Genomic DNA, 26,047 nt, shown 5'->3' with positions numbered 1-26,047 from the left:
GTTGCGTTGTTATTGATAGTGATCGATGGCGACCGGCCATCCACGTGCTGAGAGAGTCATCAGTCGATCGATGGATGCTCCCTGGCTCACTATCACTATCACTATCACTATATCCCCGTGCTCTTCATGTCCCGTAGTGATAGTGAAAGCAACGTCACTGGTAACTGGAGTTGTGTATCAGACAGTGGCAGTGGCAGAGGAGAAGTCACTGTGGTTTGGCCACAGGCCACCGCAAGATTGATTGATTGATTGATTGAGTACTTTATTTATGTAGATTACAATATATACTGGCTTATACACTTATATACAATAGCTTACAATACAGCAAAATTATAGATGAATTTGCATAATATAGACTAGGAAAATAACTATAGAACTGTATATGATATGAAAAAGCAATTTGTAATATAATAACTATAGATAATAATCATATTGTTATGCATCTACATAAATTGGCGGAGCTTTGGACTAAAGGGAGAGACTAAGAGAGAGAATAAAGAGAGAGACTAAGAGAGAGAAAGAGGAAGAAAGAAGAGAGGAGAAGATTGATTGATTGATTAATTGATTATCATTTCGTGCTAGATCTAGACAGACGCATTGCACATCAAAAACATTTTACAGCAGAAATTATACGTAGCATAAGAAGAAAAATACAGAATTCAATGATATTCTGTATAATGATAATACATTATATATATATATATATACAGAATATAAATCATGAAGAAGACGGTGAAGAAGAAAAAGAAGGAGGAGAAGAGAAGAAGAAGAAGAAGAAGAAGAAGAAGAAGAAGAAGAAGAAGAAGAAGAGGAAGAAGAAGAAGAAGAAGAAGAAGAAGAAGAAGAAGAAGAAGAAGAAGAAGAAGGAGGAGGGGGAGGAGGAGAAGAAGAAGGAGAAGAAGAGAGAAGAAGAAGAAGAAGAAGAAGAAGAAGAAGAAGAAAAAGAAGAAGAAGAAAATGATGATAATTTGAGAAATGATAAGAAAGAAAAATCAGAATTGAAAGCAAGTATGGAAAGAATCAAGAGGACGTAAGAAATTCAAGTGTGAGGGAAAATAGAGGATGGTTGAAGGGAAGGGAATTATGATGATTGATTGAAGAGAGAATATTGAATAGAGATGAAGGTTGGAAAGACGCGATAAAGAATAGGGAAAATTTAGGAGGAGTAAGGAAAGGAATTGGAGAGAGATGTAAAAGTGAGGAAGGAAGTGAAGAATTGAGAGGGAATTGATGAATGAGGAAGATAATTAATTTTGAAAAATCGGAGAAGGGAATAGAATTGGGAGCAACAGAGATGGGAGTAGAGGAAAAGTATAAGAGGAGAATGATAGGAATAGGAAACATTACAGAACTAATCGAATAGAATGTAAAACATGGAAAAGGATAGTGGAAGAAACAATTGCGCGGAGAAAACAAAGCAGAGAGGGAAATTCGTAAGTGCAAGGAATGAGGAATGGTCATTAAATTTTCTGTAAGAGCAGGAAAACAAGAAATAACGGAAGAAGATGGAACAAATGGAAATTGTAGTGAGTGGACGAGAAAATTAAATAAGTAGAAATGAAAAGAGTAGGTGATGGATAAGAGTAACATGATAGAGAAAAAGATATTGATACTTGAGAGAGTTAGCAGGTGCATATCAGATATCACATTATCAATCTAATTTGAAATTCAATTTCTGTCCAGATCCTTGATTATGTTGATTCTGAACTATTCTAAAAATGAATAAATAAGATTAGACTTGACAATGTTTTAATCATTCAATGACTGTTCCAGCCAAAAAATGTAATCCTGGTGTGTCAGAAAAAAATCACTATTAAATGAAAGAGATAGAGGGAAAAGTTTGTTGGAGCGAAGAGAGTTTTTAGTGTGAGAGAAGGAATGGTGGAATTGGGTATTTCCAAATTACGTTAATTGACAATGAGATTATTATTGTATTCAATTTTTAAAAGAATAAACCAATTGTGGAGGTACTAACGGAGAAGGAGCAAAAGTGAGAGACAGAGAGAGTTGGCGAGTGAGTGAGAGGGTAGACTGGCGAGTAGTGGCGACCAAGAGGTGACTGAAAGAGAGAGGCGCGATTCTGCATTCAGTCCAGATCTGGAGGCCGAGCCGCGAAGAGGTCCACCAAACCGCCAGTAGTGTGTGTGGACCCCAACTTCTGTAGTTCTAGGACTCTCTCGAACCGCGCGCGGTACATGTGCGTGAAACCAAACTAGTAGGCTATGATGTATTTGTTCAACAGGACTGGATTGTCTTCGTCAAAAATGCACTCTAGTAGAAACAGTTTGAAGTTTTCGCTTTTAGCGCTTATGCTTTTGGGCGTTTGTGCTTTCGGTGCCAGTGAGCCCGCAAAGGCGGCTAAGTCCTCCGCCACCTCCACCTCAAGTGCATCGCAACCGGCTAGGATTAAAAAACAATCAGGTTAGTGCAAATTTTACAAAACAATGTCTTAAGTTCCTTGAATAGCTTCAAACTCAAATTTATTTTACACACACATAAATAAAAATCAGAATTACAAAGTAAGGCTAACTGTACACACATCGAGTTTTGTCCGTACGATTTTTTGCCGTCCTTATAAACTCTATTAGATTGAACAAATGATGTTCGTCAAGTTCCGTTTAATTTGATAGAATTCATGAGGACAGCAAAAAATCGTACGTCGAAAAATCGAAGTTTGTGTAAAGGTGCGTACAGATTCACACGCCGCGAACATGAGCAATTCACTTTTAATCAGCTAATGCCAAGCTTTTGATATCTGTATCTTACCGTTTCTGTAAGTAAATTGCTCATGTTCGCGGAGCGTATATCTGTACGCACCTTAACTGGCTTGAGACAAAAAAAATGAATTACCATTAAAAAAAACAGAAATACAAATTTATCAAAACATCTGAATTACCATACAATGCAAAATGAAAACTATAAGTGATATTGTGAACTTAATTGGTTTGCTTTGTAAGATTCCTCCAATAAAGTTTCTCAATCGGCCTTTTCAGGGAACTTCCACGAGCCATTTGAGGAAATTATCCTTGTTGAGGCTTATTTGTGGTGGAATCTCTAGAAAACCACTGATAAACTTTCAATACAATAGTACAATAGTAAAGTAATTCCTATAAAGGAGCTGAGGCAATACATTTTTCAATCAGTTTCAAATCTGAAAAATGTCAAATTCTCATTGAAAAAATTCGAAAATTAGAGGTAGCTATTGAGATTTAGATATGTAGTATTCCCTATTTTAATCAAACACATTCTCCACTGAAAATGAGAAATTGAACTGAAAAATCTGAATCCTTTGAAAGGGCTTTGTCATATATTCGATTTGTCATTCTAACTGACATATCACTGAAATAGTGTGACAATAGTAATAGAAAATGAAGAATCATGGAAAAAATTATTTTACACTACAATAAGTCCTCCTAGTAGTCAGATATTAATTAATTCAAAAATAGATTAGTATATTAACTGAAATGATTTTTGTTTAATGTAGGCTACTCAACCAATATTATTCCTCATAATTTCATAATTGGAAAGGAATTTAAAATTCAGTACCTCACTTATCTAAGCAAAGTTTCACAATCCGATTGTAATATCATTTTTTTAAATGAACCATTTTTTTTTCAATTTTCATTTAAAAAAAAAATAATTTCACAGAATAAGAATAGAAAATGAAATCCCTCAAGTTAGGTTTCACTAACTTGTAGGAACTTATAGGTTGCTTCAGGAATTAGAGCAGTCTCAATAAACCAGGTTTGAATCTGCGAGTCTCTTAGAACAGAAGAAAGTGATAGAGTGCTGTCTGTAGTAATAACATTGAAATTAGATTGCAGGGAACCGCTATCCATTTCGTTACTGATGGCTTTTCCAGTGAAAATTCAATAGAAATAATTTGTACCTCATCAACTCAGTATTGAAAGAACAAACTGATATTACAAATCACAACATAATTATTATCATTTTCATTTCAAATTATTCCATCTTGGGTGGAGCAAAAAGCCTTATCAAATTTTCCAATGTCATTCAACAAACATTTCACACCTATAATCATAGATCTTCCCAGCGCCAACTCACATTTATTTTGAGGATCAGCTGGAATAAGAACTCATCACGTTCAAGAATATTTCCAGTAACCAAAGTTTCAGAAATTTTCAAATAGAAATTTGACAGACTTATCAGACGATTTTCGCAGACAAACTCCTCCTTTACTTGACTCTGCTGAAATACCCTGATAAATTGCACATCATCATTTTGTCCTAACAAATACAAGTATTGTATGTAGGTGAGATCACTCTTCACTAATAGGATGACCTTAATAGTTGACCATTACAATAAAAGACCTTTAAATAAGTTGAGTCTCATTCATTAAAATCTCATCAACACTGCACATCATCTTATTTAGTCAATGGTGTCAATAGGTCTCTCTCCTAAAATCTTATTGATTGACCACAATATTTAAAATAAATTCTATAAGAATGACTTGTAATTTCATGTATGAAGAGTAAGATTCTTCTTTACACTGTATGAATTTAAGGATACATGTGTCAAGGATGATTTTAACATGTCACTCATTGAAATATTATGTACTGGAAATTATTTGCAAATTTGGCTCAATACATTATAATAAAGAATACGAGCATACCAGTACAATTCGATAAATTTGAATAATGAATAGAGTTTGATAACACAAAGATAATTTATCATGTATTAGAATAGAATTTAATTGTTCATAAGATATTTACATGAATACATGGACTTAATTGATTTGGATTTAATTGGACTACATGGATTTTTTAACACTAAAGTAAGTCAAACAATTATAAAACACTAAGATCAGTATCAATACAATACAATAAAATATGAATCTCTGATTTTCAAAACCTTCCTCATTTAAGGCTGATGTACAATAAGAACACAGTGGTTCATTGGCTATAAGCTTTCCACCAGGTGTACAATTTCTCTGTCAAAATCCAGAGCAAAAAATCTCAATTGCTTTTTCCATTTATTAATATTGAAAACCATATAATAATTAATCCAGGAAGCCAACCTTCTAAGAAAAAACAACTGATTCATTAGTTTTATCCTACAATCGCATGGTACATTAATTCACTTTAAGTGGCAGTGAAGGATAGCAGAGACAGTTTCACTTTCTTAGTTATCTCCATTTATCGGCTGAGAAGAGTGAACTATTTCCTACATTGTTATCAACTGTGAGAAATTAATCTCATCAAATTCATCAGTGGGATGGATGAATTATGATCTTCACATGATTAAATCAATTACAAGCTGAGTAACACTTTCGAAATAGTCTCTATTATACTGTGAAACTTATTCCTGAAAGCTATCAATTATTAGTGAGATACTTTTCAGTATTTAGAAAATATGTAAAAAAAATCTACTATTATCCCAGGACCTATGTTATATTATGAGTTTGATCCTCACCTACACAGGCTAATTTGAAAAACATCTGTAATAATATTGATAGTCTATTGAACAGTTATTAGAGTATTGAATGGGAAAGAAAGTTTCATCATCTCTCCTCATATTTTTAGCCAAGCTATCAACTGTCAACTAATTTCTCACAACAGAAAATTTCGAACTAACTTGTCTCATTAAAATTGATTGAGTCAATTTAAACGTATTCAATTGAAGAGTATGTGAAACAATCAGCCACAATAGAGCGTTGAGAAAAATAATTTAAACTCTCATTGCAATACCCTGCAATACGTTTTAATTTGTGCTAATGAATCGTCTCCAAACATTTAAAACTCTTTTTAATGATCAATGATCAACATATTCATTCTCAAGACTGATTGCTTACAATAGTCATTCATCATTTGTTTGTACCTACAGACATAAAACGTTAATTAAACAGTTTTATTCGTGCAAGCAGAAAGATAAAGGCCGATAGAGAACTTTCAGTGCAACATTAAAAGAAGAAAGTGGATAGATTAGTTCAGATGAGTTTCTCCTCGAAACAAGTCGAAATCTAAACCTTTAAATGACGCAACTCATGACTCATCATCAACAAGCTTTTTCTATTTTCATCCTTGTGACTTGTTAAAACAAGTTGAATCTTCTTCGGAAATCACCAATTGTCAAAGCTGTTGAGAAAGTCATACTGATCTATCAAAACAATGTACAGTCTTGGATTTTCCGACTGAGGACAATAGCTAGATTATAATAATTAGCAATAAATTTATCAATAATGAATATTAGAGTCCCGATAAATTATATTTTTGAGTGACTTGATGCTTTCAGTCATTACTGAAATGCAGAAGAAAAATACCCCAATAACATAGGCTGTTCAAATTAACTGTTTAAGTGCTGGTGATAAGTCAATACTGAATAGTTCATCACTACTGTATTAGAGAAATGTTGTAATTTTAATCGTTCAAATTTCAAATTGGGAAATGTAAACTGAACTGGATACCAATGCAAATATTTGTCAAGGAACACTGTCTCTCGTAAGATTTATTCAGTGAAAATCAAGATTATAACATCACATTCACATTCAGTACCTCTTATATTACTAAATACCTCTTCTAGTACCTCTTCTAATACAGAGGTACTTTTGGATTTATTCTGTACTTTTGGAATCATTATAATCTATTCCAATGTATGACGTTACTCATAATGAGCAGGTTTGTGAATTTGCTTTTAAAATTTTCAAAGAATTCAATATTTTTATCGCAAGTTTTCAATTAATTGTTTCCTGTGGTAGGCCTACATCCATTTGTTCTATTCCTTACGTCAACCTTCAAAATTAAAAAAAATAAAATATCTATCTGTGGAACAAAAATAAAGTGGCGAAGCAGTGATGTGTGATTTCATAATGTAGAAATTTGGGACAAGATAAACTTTTTATCACAAATTTTGAGAGATATGGTACAGGCTCAGCCTAGTTTTTCCTCCATGGTCATAATTTTTTTATGATTAAAGTTATTTGTAAAATGAATGAAAATAAATATAAATTATAAATAATATTGTATTCTCCACACTATGAGGATTGGTACTTCCATTCAAAGTAGGTACCTATCATACATTCATGGGCAACCATTTTACCACGATATTGTTGAATATAGTATTATCACTATACTATAATATAGTGATATCGATATCACTATACTATAAATAGTACTGATAGTGCGATCTTTCAGGGTGACCGATTTCTCTAGTAGTAAATATTTGTTTCGCAATGTTTATACGCTTGTATGGGTTTGCTGTTGCTCGGTTGTAGGCGTGTACTGTATGCTGTGCTAGCTTTGATCCTTAATGATTAATCTGACCGCATTCTTCAGTCAGGAAGGTGCAATGCAATGCATTACATTGGCGGGCGTTAATCGATTCCGTTATTTCGTGGCATTATGTTATCCACGGCCATTCTGGGCAACAGCTCAAGGAAATATCGATAATTATTTCATCGTCAGTAAGGCGATATGTTTGAGTTCCCCTCAGCCGCGTAAATGACGTAATCTATACGAACCTTCAAGTGATGAAGGCCCACATCATTGTTTAGGCTTGCGTGCGCAGTACGAAATTGAATTTTGAGTAGATTTTGACAAGTTGGTCGATTTTGATAAGTTGTTATTAAGTCTGACAATAGATTAATGCAGTTTACTTGATAAGCTCCATTGTTGTTGGGATATTAGAAATGAAAGGTGCTTGTGATATGTTTATAATACTTGTAAAATACTGTCAAACGTAAAAACATGGGAGGCGGTAGAGAATTGTTCAAGGAAAGTATGAGGTGATAACCTGTTGATGTTTTGGGTTGTGAATGTCAATGTTAGTGGTTGTAGGAAAATTCATCGAAATTATGAGGTGTTATCGAAGAGTTTTTACTAGTATTGAGAGTGTCATATTAACAGAAGGGAGTTCATGGGGCTTTCAGACAAGGAAAAATGAACTTCCATTAAATAATGATTATTTTGTAATGTAACATAATAATGAGTGTTATGTAAATTAATGTGTTCAATAGCTCTCAAGGATTATTATTTGAGAGTTTCGAAATTGAGTTGATTTTAGTTGTGTGAAAGTCAACTATAGTTGATAAATATGGACAATCTTGAATTTTGGAGAATGTAAATGTATGAAGTTACTGATAAAACAGTTTATTTCTATGATTACACACTATTTGGTGTTTGCTCTGCATGTAGGCTACAGTGTTTGGATACAGTATCGATTCTTATCTTAGGAGCTGGAATCTTTCCCATAAATTACAAACCATGAAGACGATCATCACATTTATTAGGTGGAAAGTTTATATTCCTGAGCTTTCTTATGCGATACTTCTATTGTTATGCACCACATTTATTAGGTTTTAAATGACCGGAAGCTTATCTTGAAAGTTTCAAACGAAGCACATAATACAGTAATTCGACCTTTACATGTAATATTTCACCAGATATACTTAAAATTATACACATTATTGTAGTAGAAAAACTCTAAATATTATGCTGTAGAGTGCAAAACTACAGTCTTGGACCGCTTACTCCAGGTGGAAAAAGTGAATAGAAGAAAAGAAAAGTAATAAAATGCAAAAAAGAGCGTTTATTAGAAAGTAGAGTTGTAGGAATGTTTAGTGTTGAATGACGGAGGTTGGACTTACGTTATTCATTCTTTAAATGCACCGCAATGGAAGAAAAAATAGGATAACTTTGGCGTGACTAATAACACCAGCCTCTGTCTTTCCTCTTTTATTTTGTTCTACTCACGAACGAAACAATCGAGCGCTCTTGATTCGTATTGTGGGGAATTATGATGTTTACTCTGGTTCTAATAACTTCCGATGTTGCAGATTGTATCTAGATCAAAAAGTAGTGTTTAGTTGAGAAATTAAAGAAAAATCGGAATTTTATAAGCTGAAATTGTTCTCCCAAAGGTTTGTACTGACTGCTTTTGCATCACTAACCCCCCCCTTTCACTTTTCAAGTACTAATTCTATGTTTATTATATCTGTATCGCACTGCTTCTGTACGAATATAAATAATTATAATAAGAATAGAACCATCAGACGAAAAGTGAGATGCGCGTGTTCGTGGCGCATAAGTCTGTACGCACCTCAAGAGTTTCAATCCATGGGTAAATCATGTTAGCTGTGAAATTAGAGTAGAAGCAGTAAGTAAGCATTGATAAATAGAGTTAGAGAAGACAGTTGTACAGATTTTTCTGTGGTTATAGTTAATACATCGTTTGTGGTATATTTCATGATGAGTTGTACAGTTGACACAATAAAATAAAATACTGTACAATACAATAAAATAGAATAGAATACAATACAAGACAATGCAAGACAATGCAATTCAGTTGATTCAATTTGTGTATCATAACTCACATCAACTATACTATATTAATATAAGGTACGATAGTTGTATGAGTTTCCAATTTCAATTCCATTCCCAGGATAAATTAGGGTTCCAATTCCAATGAAATAATGTTACACACATGTTACAAGAAATAGCTCTTATCCACCATTAAAGTCACCCTGAATGGTCAAAATAACAACTCTTGATGTATGAAAATCGTTTCTACCCACTCTCCAAGTCACCCTGATGTAAAATAATCGAGTATGATAAATGTAACTTATCTTCTGCTGTTGACAGTTTGGAACTTATCAAACCACAAAGCGAAAGTCGCATTTTATGACATATTTGTCCTTGTTTCGCCCGGTACTAGATAGACACTCCAACATACAAGACAGGGTGAACTACCTTCATAGATCATGCCAAGTTCGTTCATATTATTTCTCTAATGGTTTTCCTACTAGCCTCAAGCTCCATCATAATTCCAACAGTACAGCTTAAGTTACAATCTGGATTTTTTATAAGTTGCTATTCGATAACGTTATTGGAATGTAAATATCGATACAAGGTCAATCAACAGTTTAAGCCCATTGTTGACCATAAATTACGCTACTCAACATTATATGGGTCAACGATATTGGCAGTATCATTCAAAAATTTTATAGAATATGGGTGATGACATGAGAAAAGAATATAACACTATCAAAGGGGTTATCAGAGAGAAGCCGCAAGTATTTGTAGAATATTTACATTATGGAAGAGGTCAAGAGTTATGTTTGTTCTCCATAATGAATTTCTCAAGATGGCACCAAGTGGGTTGAGAGGCTATCTAAATGTTCCAATTATTCAATATTGAAAAAGCGTTCTCAAGTTTATGGTTTATTTATTGACTAGTATAATAATATAACTATAGAAAATCAACTAGGCATGCGTGGGAGAAGCTGGAAAGATAGATGAGTCATTGTTCATTATTACCAGATAAATGTTCAGTATTATCGTTTACATGAATGTAAATTCATATCAAGTATGGATTAAAATAGATTATTTTTCATGGATTGAATTGTTTATTATTATCACATAAACTTTAAAAATGATTTCCCACATGAGAATTGATTCACATCTCAAGGGTAGATTACAGTGGGTATTCCTATCGATATTGGAAATGCCAAACTGGGAAAAATCACGAGTATTAGAAATTCAGGACAGATATAACTTAAATAGAGCAAAACAGTTCAATAACTTTGTATTGTGTTATATATTCTAACAGAGATAATACATCTATTTTATGATTTCGAAGGATACTGTCATCTGAATAGAAATGCTTCAAATTACGTGAGAATGGGAGGGAGTCATGAAAAAGAGCCCAGTTTCGTTTCAATCATAATTCTATATTGAATGTTGATCAGTTAAAAGAAAATCATGTACTCTTCTCTAGGATAAAATAACTAAAAATCACTTCTCCAAGTGTGGGAATTCAATTTTTCAATTAATTTCAATATCGTTAACCAAAATATCGTTACTATATTCTATTACTTTCTTAATAATTTGAGGAACAATCACTCACAGGGCTTATTTCAACCTGTGGACATAGTTCTCACTGTTGCGTCATTCAATTATATAATAATTAATCACTAATTCGACTCTGACACAGCTGGAATTTCCTAATGCACTTGTAAAGGTTATTCCCATGGCTTTAGAGAAAATGCTTCGATGAGAGGATAGGCAACCACTTCCTCCCATAACTCAGTCGAAGGTATCTTACTCAAGTAGAGTCCAAGTGTATAGAGAGGAACTTTTATTCAACTTGAAATTTTTTCAAAAGAAACACTTGTTTCAACCATTACAATAGCAATTTCCTTGGCGGAATGGAGTCAACCTCTGAAATCGATTTGAAACATAATATAGTAATCAATTGATAATATTGTATAGGTACTATACCCATACTCATAGATATCCATATCTATTGATGGAGAAACCTATTGTTTCAATAGAGAATCTATGGTTCAATACTTAATTATCAAAATCGAATGGTTCTCAATACACAATGATGGCAAATGGCTTCTTCATCCAATGTAATCTTGTTAATTATTTGGTAGTTAAACTTTCAACTATATGTTAACAAGCTTGCTTCAATAGAATTTAATTATTCTGAGTGACTTTCATAAAATAATTTGTTAATTATCAGCATCAGAACAAAATAATCATACATATAGCATAATCAAGTTCTATGACAGGCTTTCAGTACAGCAAAATGCATATAATGATTATATATGTCGATAATACATATGAATATAGTATCAATACATGATATTAAGAATATGGCACACAAGAATATCGCACTTACTAATCCGATGAATATTAATAATACAATATAAATGAAGAAAAAATACTACATAATATTCATCCCAATTCCCAATAATATTGATGGTGGAGAACCATAATACCCGTATGTGTTATGATACTATATAATACCGTTGTACATGACATATTTATCTGAATTATTGTCGGATATTCATAATAATATGTAATATATAATTATGGTGTTTTACCCACAATGTAAAACATACTATATAGTGTATGTGGATTTTGCAAGGCAACCAAAGAGAGCAGATGAAGATTATGTTACACACAGTAAATTATTTTTAAGAGCAAGACTATTCAGCTCACAATTGAAAACAGGGACACATTAAATCAATAAACAGACCGTACATAAAGTGCACTTTTGACAGTTGACAAGTGTGCATGTCGCTGGCTTAAATACTGTTGTAATTGAAAGGTGGATAATACCATAACCGACTTGGAAACGGGCCATTCGAAACTCGGTTACCATGGCGACAGAGCGGAGCATGCTGGTACACGAAAATCGTGAGTGCGCCAAGTTTACGAGCGGGAATCGCCATTATTCAAGCGGTCAGTATGGGAGTTGTGCAAGGAGCGGCTCTTGTTCCCGACTACATTCCCCTCTATATATGCGGCAGGCAGCTGGGATAGGAGAAAGTACTCTCAAAACAACACTAACTGGTCCAAGGGTAACGTGAGTGGTCAAACAGCTCTTCTGAAAACTTGCATTGTTTGTATTTTTCATGCCAAACCATCACTGAAAATACCTCCGACGTATGTAAGCCAAGAAGCCCTTCATAAAAACTCCCAAGATTTATACTGTCATGAAGTCAATAAATGCTTTATGGCATGTTGATCTCCTGCAGAGTACTGTTGATTCAAGTAGAATACATTTATTTACCAAAGACGTCTCCTGTGGTGAGGTAACCGTGTGTACAATCTTCTTAATTACTGCACAGTTATATGCGTGCCACTCTCTGTATCAACAACTTTGTGGATTGTCAAGGATAGCAGCAACATTAAACTGTACGATTTCGCTTTTATTACATTCAAGTTACTGGTACCTGAAGAAAGATGTCGTTACAAGTTTAGGGCAGGTTTTATCTAGCTAAATACGATTTGATATTGTTCAGTCCATACTGAAGCAGTCATGTTTAACTCTGAAATATTTCTGTTCTACACAAGCTCTGTTGCATTCTCGATTGTATCAAACGTTCTTGATGCTCTCAATTCCTTAATAGCAATGTGCTACAATCAAGAACTTGGACCTTCAGCTCACTGCTCACTAGCAATAGAATGAGCACGTTTTCTCCATATTGACAATGGATTATTTCGCCAATTATTCCATCAATTCTTCTTGAAAGGAAATTTTTCAGTTTCCAATTGAAATAATGCTCTCAGGACCACAAAACTTACATGCATGCAAAATACCACAACATGCAAAAGATCTCTGAATGGATGAATTGATATGGCACTACAAAGTCTCCAAGAGAGAAATCAGTGAATAAATATAGATTGGGCAATAGAACCCATCCATTCGAATACATTAAGTCAGTGAGCAGGTGGAAACATAGCAATCATCCTAATCAGATCATAACAAAAACCTATTCTAAATGTCAGTGACATAATTTGCATACTAAATTGAAGTAACATTCACCTATGAATCAATCAAAATTCTTTCCACAAGCTATGTCACTCACGGAGCTGTTCTCCAAAAATAATATTCATAGCCCTAGCTCTACTATTATTGGGCCTTTCGTGATATAAGAAGCAGGGATACTTCCGACAAGCCAGAGGCAGAGTAGAGCACAGTCCCAAAAATCTGTCGACCAATTCAAAGCAGACGACAAGTAATTTAATATGGAAATACGTACATTGTTGCACAATCGATACGAAGCTGTGCGTACATTGTGTCAAACTTTCTTCACAGCATGAAGCCTTCGTCCTCTTCCAAGTCTTCCATCTGCGTTGATAGCTGATCTACGTGCTACAATGCTTCCTCCTCTTATTTGCTTCCACTAAAATATTCGGCCGTGTTTTCTATTTAGTCTGCGCTTGCTGCTATCTAGCCAAACAGTTGAATGCAGAAACAGTGTATACATTTCGGCACGTACTATTTGTTATTGCATACACATGCCTTTCTCTCAGCTCAGCTTAGCGCAGAATTCGGAACAATTCCAATCACCGATCTGTTGACTTCGTGAGTTTGACTTTCACGTCTTATCAATTCGCCGAGACGTAAATGTGTTGGACATCTAATCGTGTGCCTGTAACTGGATCATTTCCTGGACTCATGTGAGCTGATTAAGACTCGTAGAGTGTGGAGACGGAAAATAGGGCAGGCTAAGATTATCATACGGCAATTCTATAGTTGTTATAATAATGAGATAGTACTGATGTTTATGGAAGAAATGATGGTTAGAATAATGAGATAAAAATGATGTACACGTGAATACATTCCGGAGAAAATTTATGTACTTGGACCAACTTTTCTCTACAATAATATTCTTATTATATGAATTCGTTCCGTGATGGGTCAAAACACTACAATGCAGTGATTAGAGACTATAATAAGTGGGATGGATGTATGCAGTAGAAATCGGGAATGCTATTACTTGTTAGAGAGCATAAGAGCATAGGAGATTATAGAAAAATCTGATTCTATCAAAAATATTCTTTAAAGTTTACCATTTATCACATTTAGTTCATTATCAAATCATTTATCATAAATAAACATGGATAAATAAATAAATAATAAGGCTTGGGTGTGGAGCAATTTTCTTTTAATTCAACATCAGACGATTAGACTGGACTTGTCTTATCATAAACAAGAGTTCTTACCCGAACTCACCAATTGGAAATAAACTTGCAATTCTTAATTCAAATACAATTCAATGCAACTTAAAATCGAGTTATAATGAATTTCAATTATTACATCCCTACAGTTGTTCCTACTCAATCAGCACAACTTTTAACATTAAATTTATTTCCTTATAATATATTAATGTAGATCTCATACTTTTCAGATGGAATTATTTTGATTAACAGACTAGATCACCAAATGCCGGCATAATAGATGCTCACGACAGATCGATTCCGTATTTCTGTGCATACGAACCAATCTTATCAGTAAATCGATTTGCTCCAATTGAAAATAAGCTGCTAGTCATCGTCCAGTTTGGAGCGCCCGACACTAAATAGATTTTTGGTGTTGGACTATGAGATTATAACACGACTAGTATACTAATACAGCCAATCGTCTGGCGGGTCCAGTCTGTAAGACAAGTATAAGAAGTGAGCACAGTGATCTGTTTTTCTGTTGGAAGCGGTGTTTTCACGCTCGGCCCGTCTGCCTAATCGACTGTGGTCCGGAAAATGAAAAGCCAACGGAAACGCAGCCACGGAAAATATTTGAACGCCCCGGCTGAAATTGGAAAATTGCACTTGCACTGACTGTCGAGAGACAAAGGCAAACGAAGCAGGTGATCAAATCAACTGCAAATTGCCCTCGTGGGATCACAAGTGATTTTTGATTGAATTGGAACTTTCTACATCGGATAACAGTGTTTTTACACACGCTTGTCAATCAGCTACTACAATGTTGGTAGAACAGTATATGTTATAGTCGTAGTATAGTAATAGTAATGTTATATTATGACTTACATACTAGGAGGCTACTAGAGGAAAATGAGAATTAAATGGAGAATGATTATTCTCGATGTAATGTGAAGATAAAAATACTATATATTTCAAGTTTGTTTCAATCCTACCCCTTATCCACATTTCTATTTGAAGAGGACATGAGCTGTGTGTCAAGGATAAGGTATCAACTCACTGTTCTATCAAGTAAACAACGACATGCATTATTTATTTAATTATTTATTTAATTATTTATTTATTTATCTATATTCTTCACAAAGAAACAGTGATTGGGAGAGAAAAACTAAGGATACTCCTTGTACTATTTCTCTCCCAAATTTAGATAACATTCTAAAAGTCCAAAATAAGGTTATGATTTCACTTTACTAAAATTTTGTCCATTTTCACTCAAAAACAACGAAAACTAAGATTTTTAAATTTTGACGGTTGAAAACATAATAAAAAACAAAAATATCACACTCAAATCACCATTAATTGGAAAATTAATTATTCATATACTAGCAGGAAACTCGTGCTCCGCAAGAGTCTATTTTAAAACTTGACAAACTGAAAAATTGACGTACTAAAATCGAATTGAAAATAGCCCTAGAATCATCCTCAGTTAATAAGGAATCTATATGCAAAATTTCAAGTTAATCAGTCCAGTGGATCAGACGTGATGATATTTCAAACATAATTTTCCTATCCCGTACGTGTATATGAACCAGTTCTTTCCTTTATTATAGTAAATAGATTACATCGAATTTGAGAGTGTAGTGTGGAGAGCTGGATAGTTATGGCTTCATATATTCTGAAAATATGATTGAGAAAGCAATAAAACTCATCTAGAATATTGTTAACTATCACGTCAAGTATTGAAGGATAACTTTCAAGTGACTTAACCTTTTTTCTAATAGAAATTTGAATATTGCCTTGATCAAAATCTTAATTCACCTGGGAAACTGTCATTTGGATAATGAAATCAAATAAAATTGAATTTTATTATTCCAAAAAAGAACTAGAGTATAACGCAATAGAAAAAGAATTTGGAAAAGATCCAGCTCAAAGAACGTATTAATTGAATTATGAACTAGTCGTTGAATTAAAAACTAGTTATTTGCATAGAAACTTGTAATGTGAAAATATACAATCACGGAAGTATCAATGATCTTATCACGTCAAGTCTATTTATTGTTAATCGTGAAATAGAGAACAGAGCACAAAATATATTAGTGATATGGTATTTTAACATATAATTTCGACTGCTATATATATGCTATATTATATATTGCTATTATTAATTCTGTGCCAAAAGTTTTTAACCAGATCACTCCCGTGTTATCGGATGGGCACGTTAAACTGTCGGTCCCGGCTGAAGTATGACAGTCGTGAGGCCCATTGACGGCTTAAATTATATAGTTATATTCAGGCGATGGGACCTTCCCACCAACAAAAGCCATACGAATTTACTTTCTTAATGTGAGTCAGTTTCATGTCTACATTTTTGTTCAGGTTTCATATTGATAATTATTTCACAAATCTTATCAGTACATTCAAGTTAGTTACATTCTTATCAGTTCAATCACATTTTTCCTAGTCACCATCTACCCTATGATACTGACATGCGAAGACAGCTTCGTTCGTGCTAAGTAATTCGATTGAATCATACATTGCTAATACAAATCACTTGTAATAACGCATGTAATAAGCCTATTGCATTCACCAAATAGTCAATCAATTTATTGAGGCATACATTGTTCCGACAAATTTCTCAAGAGTGATGCAAGTGTTGTACTTGCGAGTGACCTTTGAAACGTAGTACAATTGCTCCGCTATTATTTAGGAATTCGATTTCAAATTCGAAATAATATATTCGGATCCGAAACGTGAACACCAATCAAAATTTGTTTTGTAACCGTGGGCTAGTTGATACAAGAATTCATTGTCGGAGTATTACGTTAGGGGGTTATCATCATGGTATTAAGTATTAGAAATAATGATGTGCCTCTTGCTGTAGAATATAGAAAGAGGTCACCTGACCTTATTTGCAGTTTTGGCGGCGCTAGGTGGCTCTCTCACTCACAGGTCTTCTCTCTTACTCTTCAACCTACCCTGTAGTCCTCTCTCTACTCTCTCTTACTCTTTAACTTACCCTGTACAATGGTCCCAGTGACTCCCAGAGGGTCTAAGCTCTCACAATGGTCCATTGCATAATGGTGCATTTACTCAGTTATCCGCTTAAAGCTAACGAATGCCAAGTTGAATCAGCATTATTTCTGTGTGGACCAACAGTCACGATTCAACACGTACTTGGATGTGGCTTAGCTACTTTTAAGCCTTTTGTAGCAGTTTGTTTAATTGAAGAGCTCCATTTTGTATCAGCGAAAAGCAATTGAAAATATTGTGTACCGAGCACGTTGTTTGCTAATCCAATTTCCTGTTCACAAGAGTGAGGGCATTTTCTTATGAGGTGAACAACGTGCACAAGACTAATTTATAGTGCATGATCTAGAATCATAACGTATTTCTATGTTGTCACTGTATCTTCTTAGCTAGAGTGTTTCTCAACCTTTGTTGGCTTTTGATCAGCCAGTAGTGGCTTGTGACCCATATGCACATATTTGCTTCGTCAGTTCTATATTCTACAAATTCACAAGTAAATACTTCTTTCTTGACGAGCATCAACTGCAACAATTTTGAAGCTCCTTATTTCCAATAGTATTAAGCAATCAAGAGTAAATACATCAGACTAAAGAACAAACGCACCATCCAAGCTCCACATCAATGTAGGATTAGAGGAAGATATAATCAGTTTCCTATAATGAGTTGCATTCCGAGTTTGAACCAAGAGCTTACCAAACTCTGATTAAACTGAACTGTTGCATATGGCAGTTTGCATAGTGGTTGAAGTGGTGCGGAATTGAATTCTCAATCAAATCCTGATTGTGCTTATGTAAATGAAAATAGAATATGACTGCCCTTCAGCCACTTCTCAACATCGTTTGCAGAGTTTTCCTTATTTTTTTGACTACAATCCATTGATTTATATCCCTACACAACCAATAGTAATATAGTAATAGTAATTCAATTACTAACTTAGCTGACTATTGTTTCATAAGTTTTTCCATAAGAGCTTGAAGCAACGGTACTCAGAAACCAAAATTTGTAATGTATTTCCATATCGAGCTATGAATAAATACAATTATAGGCTTGTTATATCATGATAATATTTCAAAAAGAGGGACAATTTCAAAACAGGCCATATTGTATCAGCCATTTGGAAGATGAGATCGTGAACGTCCCAGGAAGAGATGGGTTGATTTCAGAGGCACAGAGGTTCGGGACAGGCAGTAATGCCTAACCCATAAAAGAAGCAAGAGGAAGATGAAGGAATAATTTGCATTTAAGATAGTTGAATGGATGTGGATAGTTACTCATTCCAAAATAGTTCGATGTAGTGCAAGCTACAATTTTCATCCGGGATAGTTACTTCGGTCTCATTTGAAAATTGTTCCAGGAGTGAGAGTGTAATTTAAGAAACGAGAAGTAAATTTTGCGAAATTGTTACAGTAATTATTAGGATAAGATCAAGCCTCACCGCATTTCTTCTACCACTGCGGCTGGTAACTGATTTTAAAACCAATCAGTATCATGAACTTTCTGAGGTGAGGCGAAGTTTTCAGTTATCGCTGCCTTGATTCGAAAATAATTTAATATGGTGGCTAGAACATTATAATCCAATTGCAGTCCTTGTCGAGGTGAGCTGCTCAGCTGCTCATGGTCAAGATTGTTGCGAGACAATTTGTAGCACAGAGCACAGACCAAGACCTATTAAAAACCCAACAAAAACTGTTGTTATTGTGCTCCGCTATGAAAGACATCTTTGTTCGTTCACTGAGCAGAGAGATTTTCGATTGTGATCCCAGAAAAATATCGACCAACGGCCTTTACAATTCACGAAAAATGTTATTTGGCGTACAATCAAATTATGACTATTCTGGATGAAATTGATTTTCCAGTTCATTGAAAATGTCACCATCCATTCTTCAGAATCATTCGTTGTATTATATGTATCAACTATATATCACTTCTACTTTCAGATGCATTCTTATCCTGTGTAATTTGTATTATGTGTAACTGTATATTTGAGATACAGTTTATTCTACTGAAATGGCAAAACAGTTTGTCATTCAGAATTATTTCAAAAAATTCATAAATTCATCTGAAATTCTTCATCAAATGAGTATCAAATTTTGAAGATGTGTTTGAAAGATCTGAATGAAAATCCGTCCCCCAATCTTTGAGAACAGAGCATTTGTAAATGTATGATAATCCTTTCTCGTAATTTCTAAATTTTCATTTTTCTCATATGCTTGATACAGTACTTTGATAAACTGATAAAATCATACTATATTCAATTTTCAATTCATTTTTTTTCTAATTTCATTTATTGCCAATTAGAATATTCGAAACATATTACAAACTCTTTATAATATGACATATCATTAAAAATATAATTTAATGAACATAATTACTCATACATATAATTGAATAAAATTGAAATAAAATATAAAATCTAGGCATCACCAGCAAAAAGAAAATCTTTGCCCTGTGGTGAGAGTTGCAAAACAGTGAAAGAAAAACATAATATTTCGAAATAATGCAGAAAGTTGAGGTTAAATTCAATTAATAATTACAATAGAAACTTTATAACAGCATAATCATAAAACATCAAACAAATATTGTGCAGAGAAAAGACTATAAAATGAAGATAGAAGAATTAAAATTAAACTGCTATATTTAAGGTAAAGAAATATTCCCTCTTAATCCACTCATTGACGCTCTTTTTACTAATTTTGAAATCTAAGTCAAAAGGTATTTCATTGATCAGCTTACTGCTTGTGTAAATTAGCTGTCTTCTGATCAATGAAAGTTTAGTAGGATGAACTTGAAATTCCTCTGTTACACAAGGTCGGAAATGATAAGTGTTCTTGATCAATTTTGGGAAGATATTTTTATTTTCTACTAAGAAGTACTTTATTAAGACTTTGACATTATAGTTGTCTCACGGTAAAAACATCAAAATCCAGGAAAATAAGATTTGTATAAACATCTTATTAGGTAATTAATTAAACATCTTATTTGGTATACATCTTATACCTCATGTATGAGAATTAAAAATAAAACATCTACTTCTAATCATAACACATTCTATTTATTTCTTAGCTATCCGTCTTTTAGAATTTGAATATGGTAAATTTTTGGATTACGAACAATGGTTTGATACTCACTTGAACTTGACAGCTACTTCATCCTTGCCATGACTCTCTTAACTAAACTGTGAGAAGAATCACCAGAGAATAAATTTATTAACTGTCATACAGTAACTCTACTTCTACATGGTATCCAACTTACAAGTTGATGATTAAAATCAACAGTGGGTCAAGCAATTATTATTAAAGGTGCGGTAATAATAATTACAAGATACTCTCCAGCTTCACATTACGAAAACTGTTTGTCAAGAAATATAATATGAGCTTGGAAAAATCTTGAAAATCGGGTTTGTAAACGGCACTCAACCTAGTTCACATCACACTGCGTTGAGAAATCGAATACCTGAGACTGTGTCAACGTCTAATTAAAAACGTTGTTGGGAATAGGAGAAATAATAGAAAATTAGGAGAGTAAAATTCAGTCTTCGCCACACTAAGCAATAAGACAGGAATAACACGGAATGCTACACTACTAAACATTTACAGCAACGTTTTCGCCATTTCCTTTATTAATTTCTTCAGCGCTAGTTTCAGTGTCTCTGGATTATTCTCTCTTTTTCTCTCTCTCTTTCCTCTTTCAATATCTAGAACTCTCCTGTTCACTCTCTTTCTCCTCTTACATTTGCTTCGCGTGAGAACATTTCTCTGTCTCCTTCTATAAGCACGAAGCAACGATACTATTCAAACTAGACGTAACTTCCATACTTTACATACCCACAACTTTTCTTTAATTTCCTCGTCTCGTTTGTTTTCACATTTCACAATTTTGCATCAATTGAGATAATTTCAATAATAGTGTCCTTCAAACTAGACTCGTGAGCGTAGACATTGTCCAGATCCTTACATAATAATCATCATCACTGTACGGAATCTCCTTTGTTCATTCATTCAATCACTAGGTGTAATAGAAATGTCCTCGACGTTCCTTATTAGAATACACTAGATTGGTCAACTGAGCTGCAGGATCTTGTACAAAATTACGATGCAGTAATAAACATCTTTGTCACCTAAAGAAAGCTGAATTACACTAATAACAGTTCTGTGACTTGTAAACGTTATAGTGCGACAGTAATAAACATGTCTTATTTAAAATGGGGTGATGTAAAAAGTAGTGGATTCAGAGGAAATATCATGGTACCACAAAAAGTATTTCATGAAGGACGATGTGAAAAAATATAAAATCAGCAGTTTGTGTAAAACTGTATTTATGTAAACACTCCAATACTAAACAATATTATTGTGACATAGTTATAATGAACTTTGCTCCGTTCAACGGCCTAGAGAAAATATAATATAAGCCTTCTAGAGAAAAGATAGCATAAGCTATCCAGAGAAAAAATAGCAAAAACCATGATAATCCAGAGAGAAGATAGCTCGCGCTATTTTTTCCAGTCAAAAAATACTTTTTTACTATTTTTTAGCTATTTTTTTACTGCATCATCCTGCGCAACCGATAAATGATTATGAAATGTTCGCCAATGTTTGAATGATTCAAAAGCAAATAATAAATTTTACAACATGTTTCTAATTATGCGTCTTTCAACTGGATATCCTGAAACTGCAGGAGCATATGTTACACACATTCAAGGTTACTTTGAAGGTACCTACTCTACATTGATGCTATACGTTGCGCTTTTGTATAGTACCACTGAAGATGATGATAATAATCTTCTTCTAGATTTCTAGATAAGATTATGAAGATTGATATTCTTGGATTGTGTGATAGTCACTTTAAATTGTGGTATCATACAATGTTAACTTCGTGAATTCATTAATCGATGAGTTGCACTTGCATTTCCTGTAAAGTCTAAATTCATCTAGTTATAACTTAGAACATTCTTGTAATGGATACTGTTCATCCATTATTCAGTCAGATTGGGAAGATGAGTTAGTTATTCAGGTGAACCACCCATTGAAAATGGGATTTCATTTATTAAACCGTTTCATTCAGTAGAGAGCAAGTGAACAATAGTTTGGTGTTGTTGAACTGCAAGTAAGCAATAGTTTGGTGTGGATGAACTGCAAGTAAACAAAGTGATGAGCCGAGTTGAAGGTCCGCAAAGCGACTAATGACGCAATCGCAATGGCAGAGGAAGAAGACACCCGACATCAAGGTCATCAGCTCGAACTTGACCTGCTCACGTGACCAGCGATCAGCTGACTTGGGTCCGGAAACCAGCTCAGCTAACTGTACTGTTTGTAGCAGCTGGGGGCTCTCCCTGCCGATTGTGATGCATCTTCTGAAATCTCTTCAATCAAATCTCAATCTTTGAATCCTTCATGAAATCTTAAACGTTTTAATCAACTAATGCGATCTCTTGACTGTGAGAATACGGCAATACTAACAAGAGTCAACACTGTCTCTTGATCATCTTACCTATGCTTTTCATAGACGTGATAGAAAGCACTGGATTGGTGTCGTTAAAGTGTCGTCTCTACTTTCCCCTTCTACAAACCGCTGTCTTATTTGTTATTCTATATTATTGTTCTATTTCTCCTATATTATCGTAATATTATGTTTCATTATAGGTTATATTACTTGGTTATCTCATAATATTACGTTCAAATTGTGGTACTTGAGGATTTAAATGAGGTACCAACCAGTATGATCAGATAAAACATATGCGCACACAAGTCCTAAACTATGTCAAATGCTGCTGCATCAGAAAAGTATGTGCAAAAATGACAGCTCTTACATAATTTTTTGTGGAAATGTCTGTGAATTGTCAAATATCTCATACTTTACACACGTCTAAATGCTGCTGAAATTTGCTGTGTGTGGTGTAAGATATATTAGCATTTGTAATATTTTTGTACTGAATCTAAACATAATACTAACAAGCTTTTTCTTTTTTCAGGTAAACAAAATGTTTGAATGAAATGGAGTTATTGAATGATGGAAGAAACCCAGTGAGATAAGTAAGTGGTCAGTGGATTTAATCCATTTGGAAAGTCTTCTCTCCCATTATTCATTTACTGTACACGTACTTCAGTGGAAATTGTTCAAAAGTCCAGAGAGTTCAACTAACATCACATTCCATGTGAATACGATAAGGGGTTCCCTAGCCTAGACGATTTAACTTTCCACATTCTCTCATGTGAAGTACTCCATACTATTTGTAATGAGCTCCCAATAACATCTAACAGACGGTATTGTAGGATGAAATAATGTGAGGGGAACGAACTATGCTCATGAATAAGTTATCGAAATTCGATAATAAACAAATCATATCGCAACAGACTCGGTTGGTTTCTTGAATCTTTTACCAAGTAACTTGGTTACAGCTGTGGATAGAGCGGTGGTCGGTGGACGAGACCACAGATTTCCGCCACAGTAAACGCCTGACATCCTCAATCGATTCATGCTTCAATCGCCGGAAGCTCATCCTATCCCAACTTAAGAGATCGGCTTTCATCTTTCGAGATTATCAGTTTTCACCTCCTCGTTGTTTATCAAGATGTTCTCAGACATTCAAATTGATAAGCGCTGTTGCATGCATTGCAACAATGCAAGCCATCAGTGATGGGAAGCCTGCAGCAGCTTTCCTCCAGACAATGACCAATATCTCAGTTGAATACAAATTTAAAAAGACAACCGGATGGCTGTTAATTATGCAAATGATCGATAAAAACGCTCCACTTATGTGAAGGAGGTTGAAGAGAGAATAAGGATAAGTTTGCATCTGCGAAATGCTGGAGATGGTGAAAGTGTTGGAGGAAAGTATAAGTTTTGTGCAGAGCCGTGAACTTGGGTCTTGTTTCTTGGTATGTCCACTCGCACTGACCATAGTCCATGCTTTCTACTAGACTATAGTTACGTTTCTGCACTGCTAGCGTGAAAAGTCTTGTGAATTATTAATTATTTTTTGCAATACTTTATTGTATTAGAAATTCGTTACACTCATATATCGCGTGCTGATCTTCTCAATTATTATTTCGCGCAATAAAATTATGTTGATTATTGATATTAGTCATAATAATAGCGTGATTATCTCACTGAAAACTAAGCATGAAACTATGCCCGGTTTCATCAAGCTCGTTTAAACAGGATACGCTTTATATGAGTGTACTGGATATTATCTATAGAAACTATCGCCATAGAAAACATATATGTTAATTACACTCTTTGAAAAGAGTAGGCAATTAGATCATGTTCAAATTTCTTGACTAAGCTTGGTGGAACCGGTCATCAGAGATTGTAATTTATGGAAATTGAGCACTCTTAATATTTTATCTTGCTCAGTTCTTGCAATTTCCAAGTCATATCTAAAAATTGGGGAATTTATAGATTTAAATCAACCACAGTATTCAATTGAGAGCCACATCAAGACGATGCATTTGATGAAATAGCATCGGAAGCTATTAAAAATAGCTCCTCTATCGCAACACACCGATTAGAATTTTGAATTATTTTGTTAACAATATAACTGATAATCTGATAACTTATTGAACAACTGATAAAAGCATTTGAACTGGATAAAAAAAACTGACTAGCAATTTCTCTGGCATCAAATGATCACACCATCAACGGATAGATCCAGAGGGAATATGTTACACAGCAATGCAATTTATTGATTGAGAGAATATCAGTACCCTATTGTATTTCAAATCTCCATGAAACTCTCATAAAAATAATTCTTGCAGACAGAAAACTACAATAGGCTACAACTGTGTGACATAATCCAGCGTCTCTTTCCCATGAATGTCAAACTTTCAATAAACTCTTTTGACATCCAATTAGAAAAATTCTCACACTATCCAGCAAAATGAGTTTGTAAGTAGCTTCAGTATCCTATAAAAGAATAGTTTAGTAATTACATCATGCAATGATCGGACTTTCAAAACTTTTCTCATAAAATTATGATACAACTTATTGCTTCCATATAGTAGGCCTACAGTGCATGTGAAGTAGAACTTGAGTATGAAATAATTATCATCAAGAAATACTTTTATGAAGTAACTGGACTGGAAGGTGATAGATTACCGTTATATTTGTATAGAAAAAGTGCATAAATTATTCAGATAACAACCTTCAAGTCCTTATATTGTCGTGGATCGATCATTTGATAGATAAACCACAAGATCCTAGTAGATCAGATCAGACCTGTCTACTGTATCTAATTACACTGATTGAGGATCGAAGTATGATAAAAGTGGTTGACATTTCAAAGCGTGTAAGTTAATTAAGTGCTCTTTGAAATAATGAAGAGCTAAGGCGAGGGCATTGTTTGTTCTACAAACATAATCTCTGCTGATCCATTGTCTCTCTGCTACTTAATTCTCTACTCTAATCCTTATTCATTCAATAAACACACATAAAAATAATCATAAATTCTACTTTATACCTAGCATACAACTTGTGGATGTTAATAGTTAGTTGTTCCATAGATGAAAAGGGTTTCACAAGATGATTAATTCCTCAGCGGGCGTTGTTATCCTAGTCAAAGTATGTAGTGAAATCCACGTTATAATGGCAGCGGAGAAAGATAGGAGCACAGC

General features: G+C 34.1%; 1 protein-coding gene across 1 annotated transcript in view; it reads left to right on the top strand.

Annotated features, from left to right (window-relative positions):
- The first annotated feature begins 2,079 nt into the window (after positions 1–2,079).
- Positions 2,080–26,047, top strand: part of LOC111043379 (laccase-5) — a 113,405-nt gene continuing 89,437 nt past the window's right edge. The window contains exon 1 of the mRNA XM_022328310.2: positions 2,080–2,421. Within this exon, the coding sequence (XP_022184002.2) occupies positions 2,223–2,421 (199 nt within the window). The 5' untranslated portion in view covers positions 2,080–2,222. The remainder of the gene's footprint in view (positions 2,422–26,047) is intronic.

Source organism: Nilaparvata lugens, chromosome 10 (genome assembly GCF_014356525.2).
Source record: "Nilaparvata lugens isolate BPH chromosome 10, ASM1435652v1, whole genome shotgun sequence".
Lineage (NCBI taxonomy): Eukaryota > Metazoa > Arthropoda > Insecta > Hemiptera > Delphacidae > Nilaparvata > Nilaparvata lugens.
This window is presented reverse-complemented; position numbering and strand designations above follow the sequence as displayed.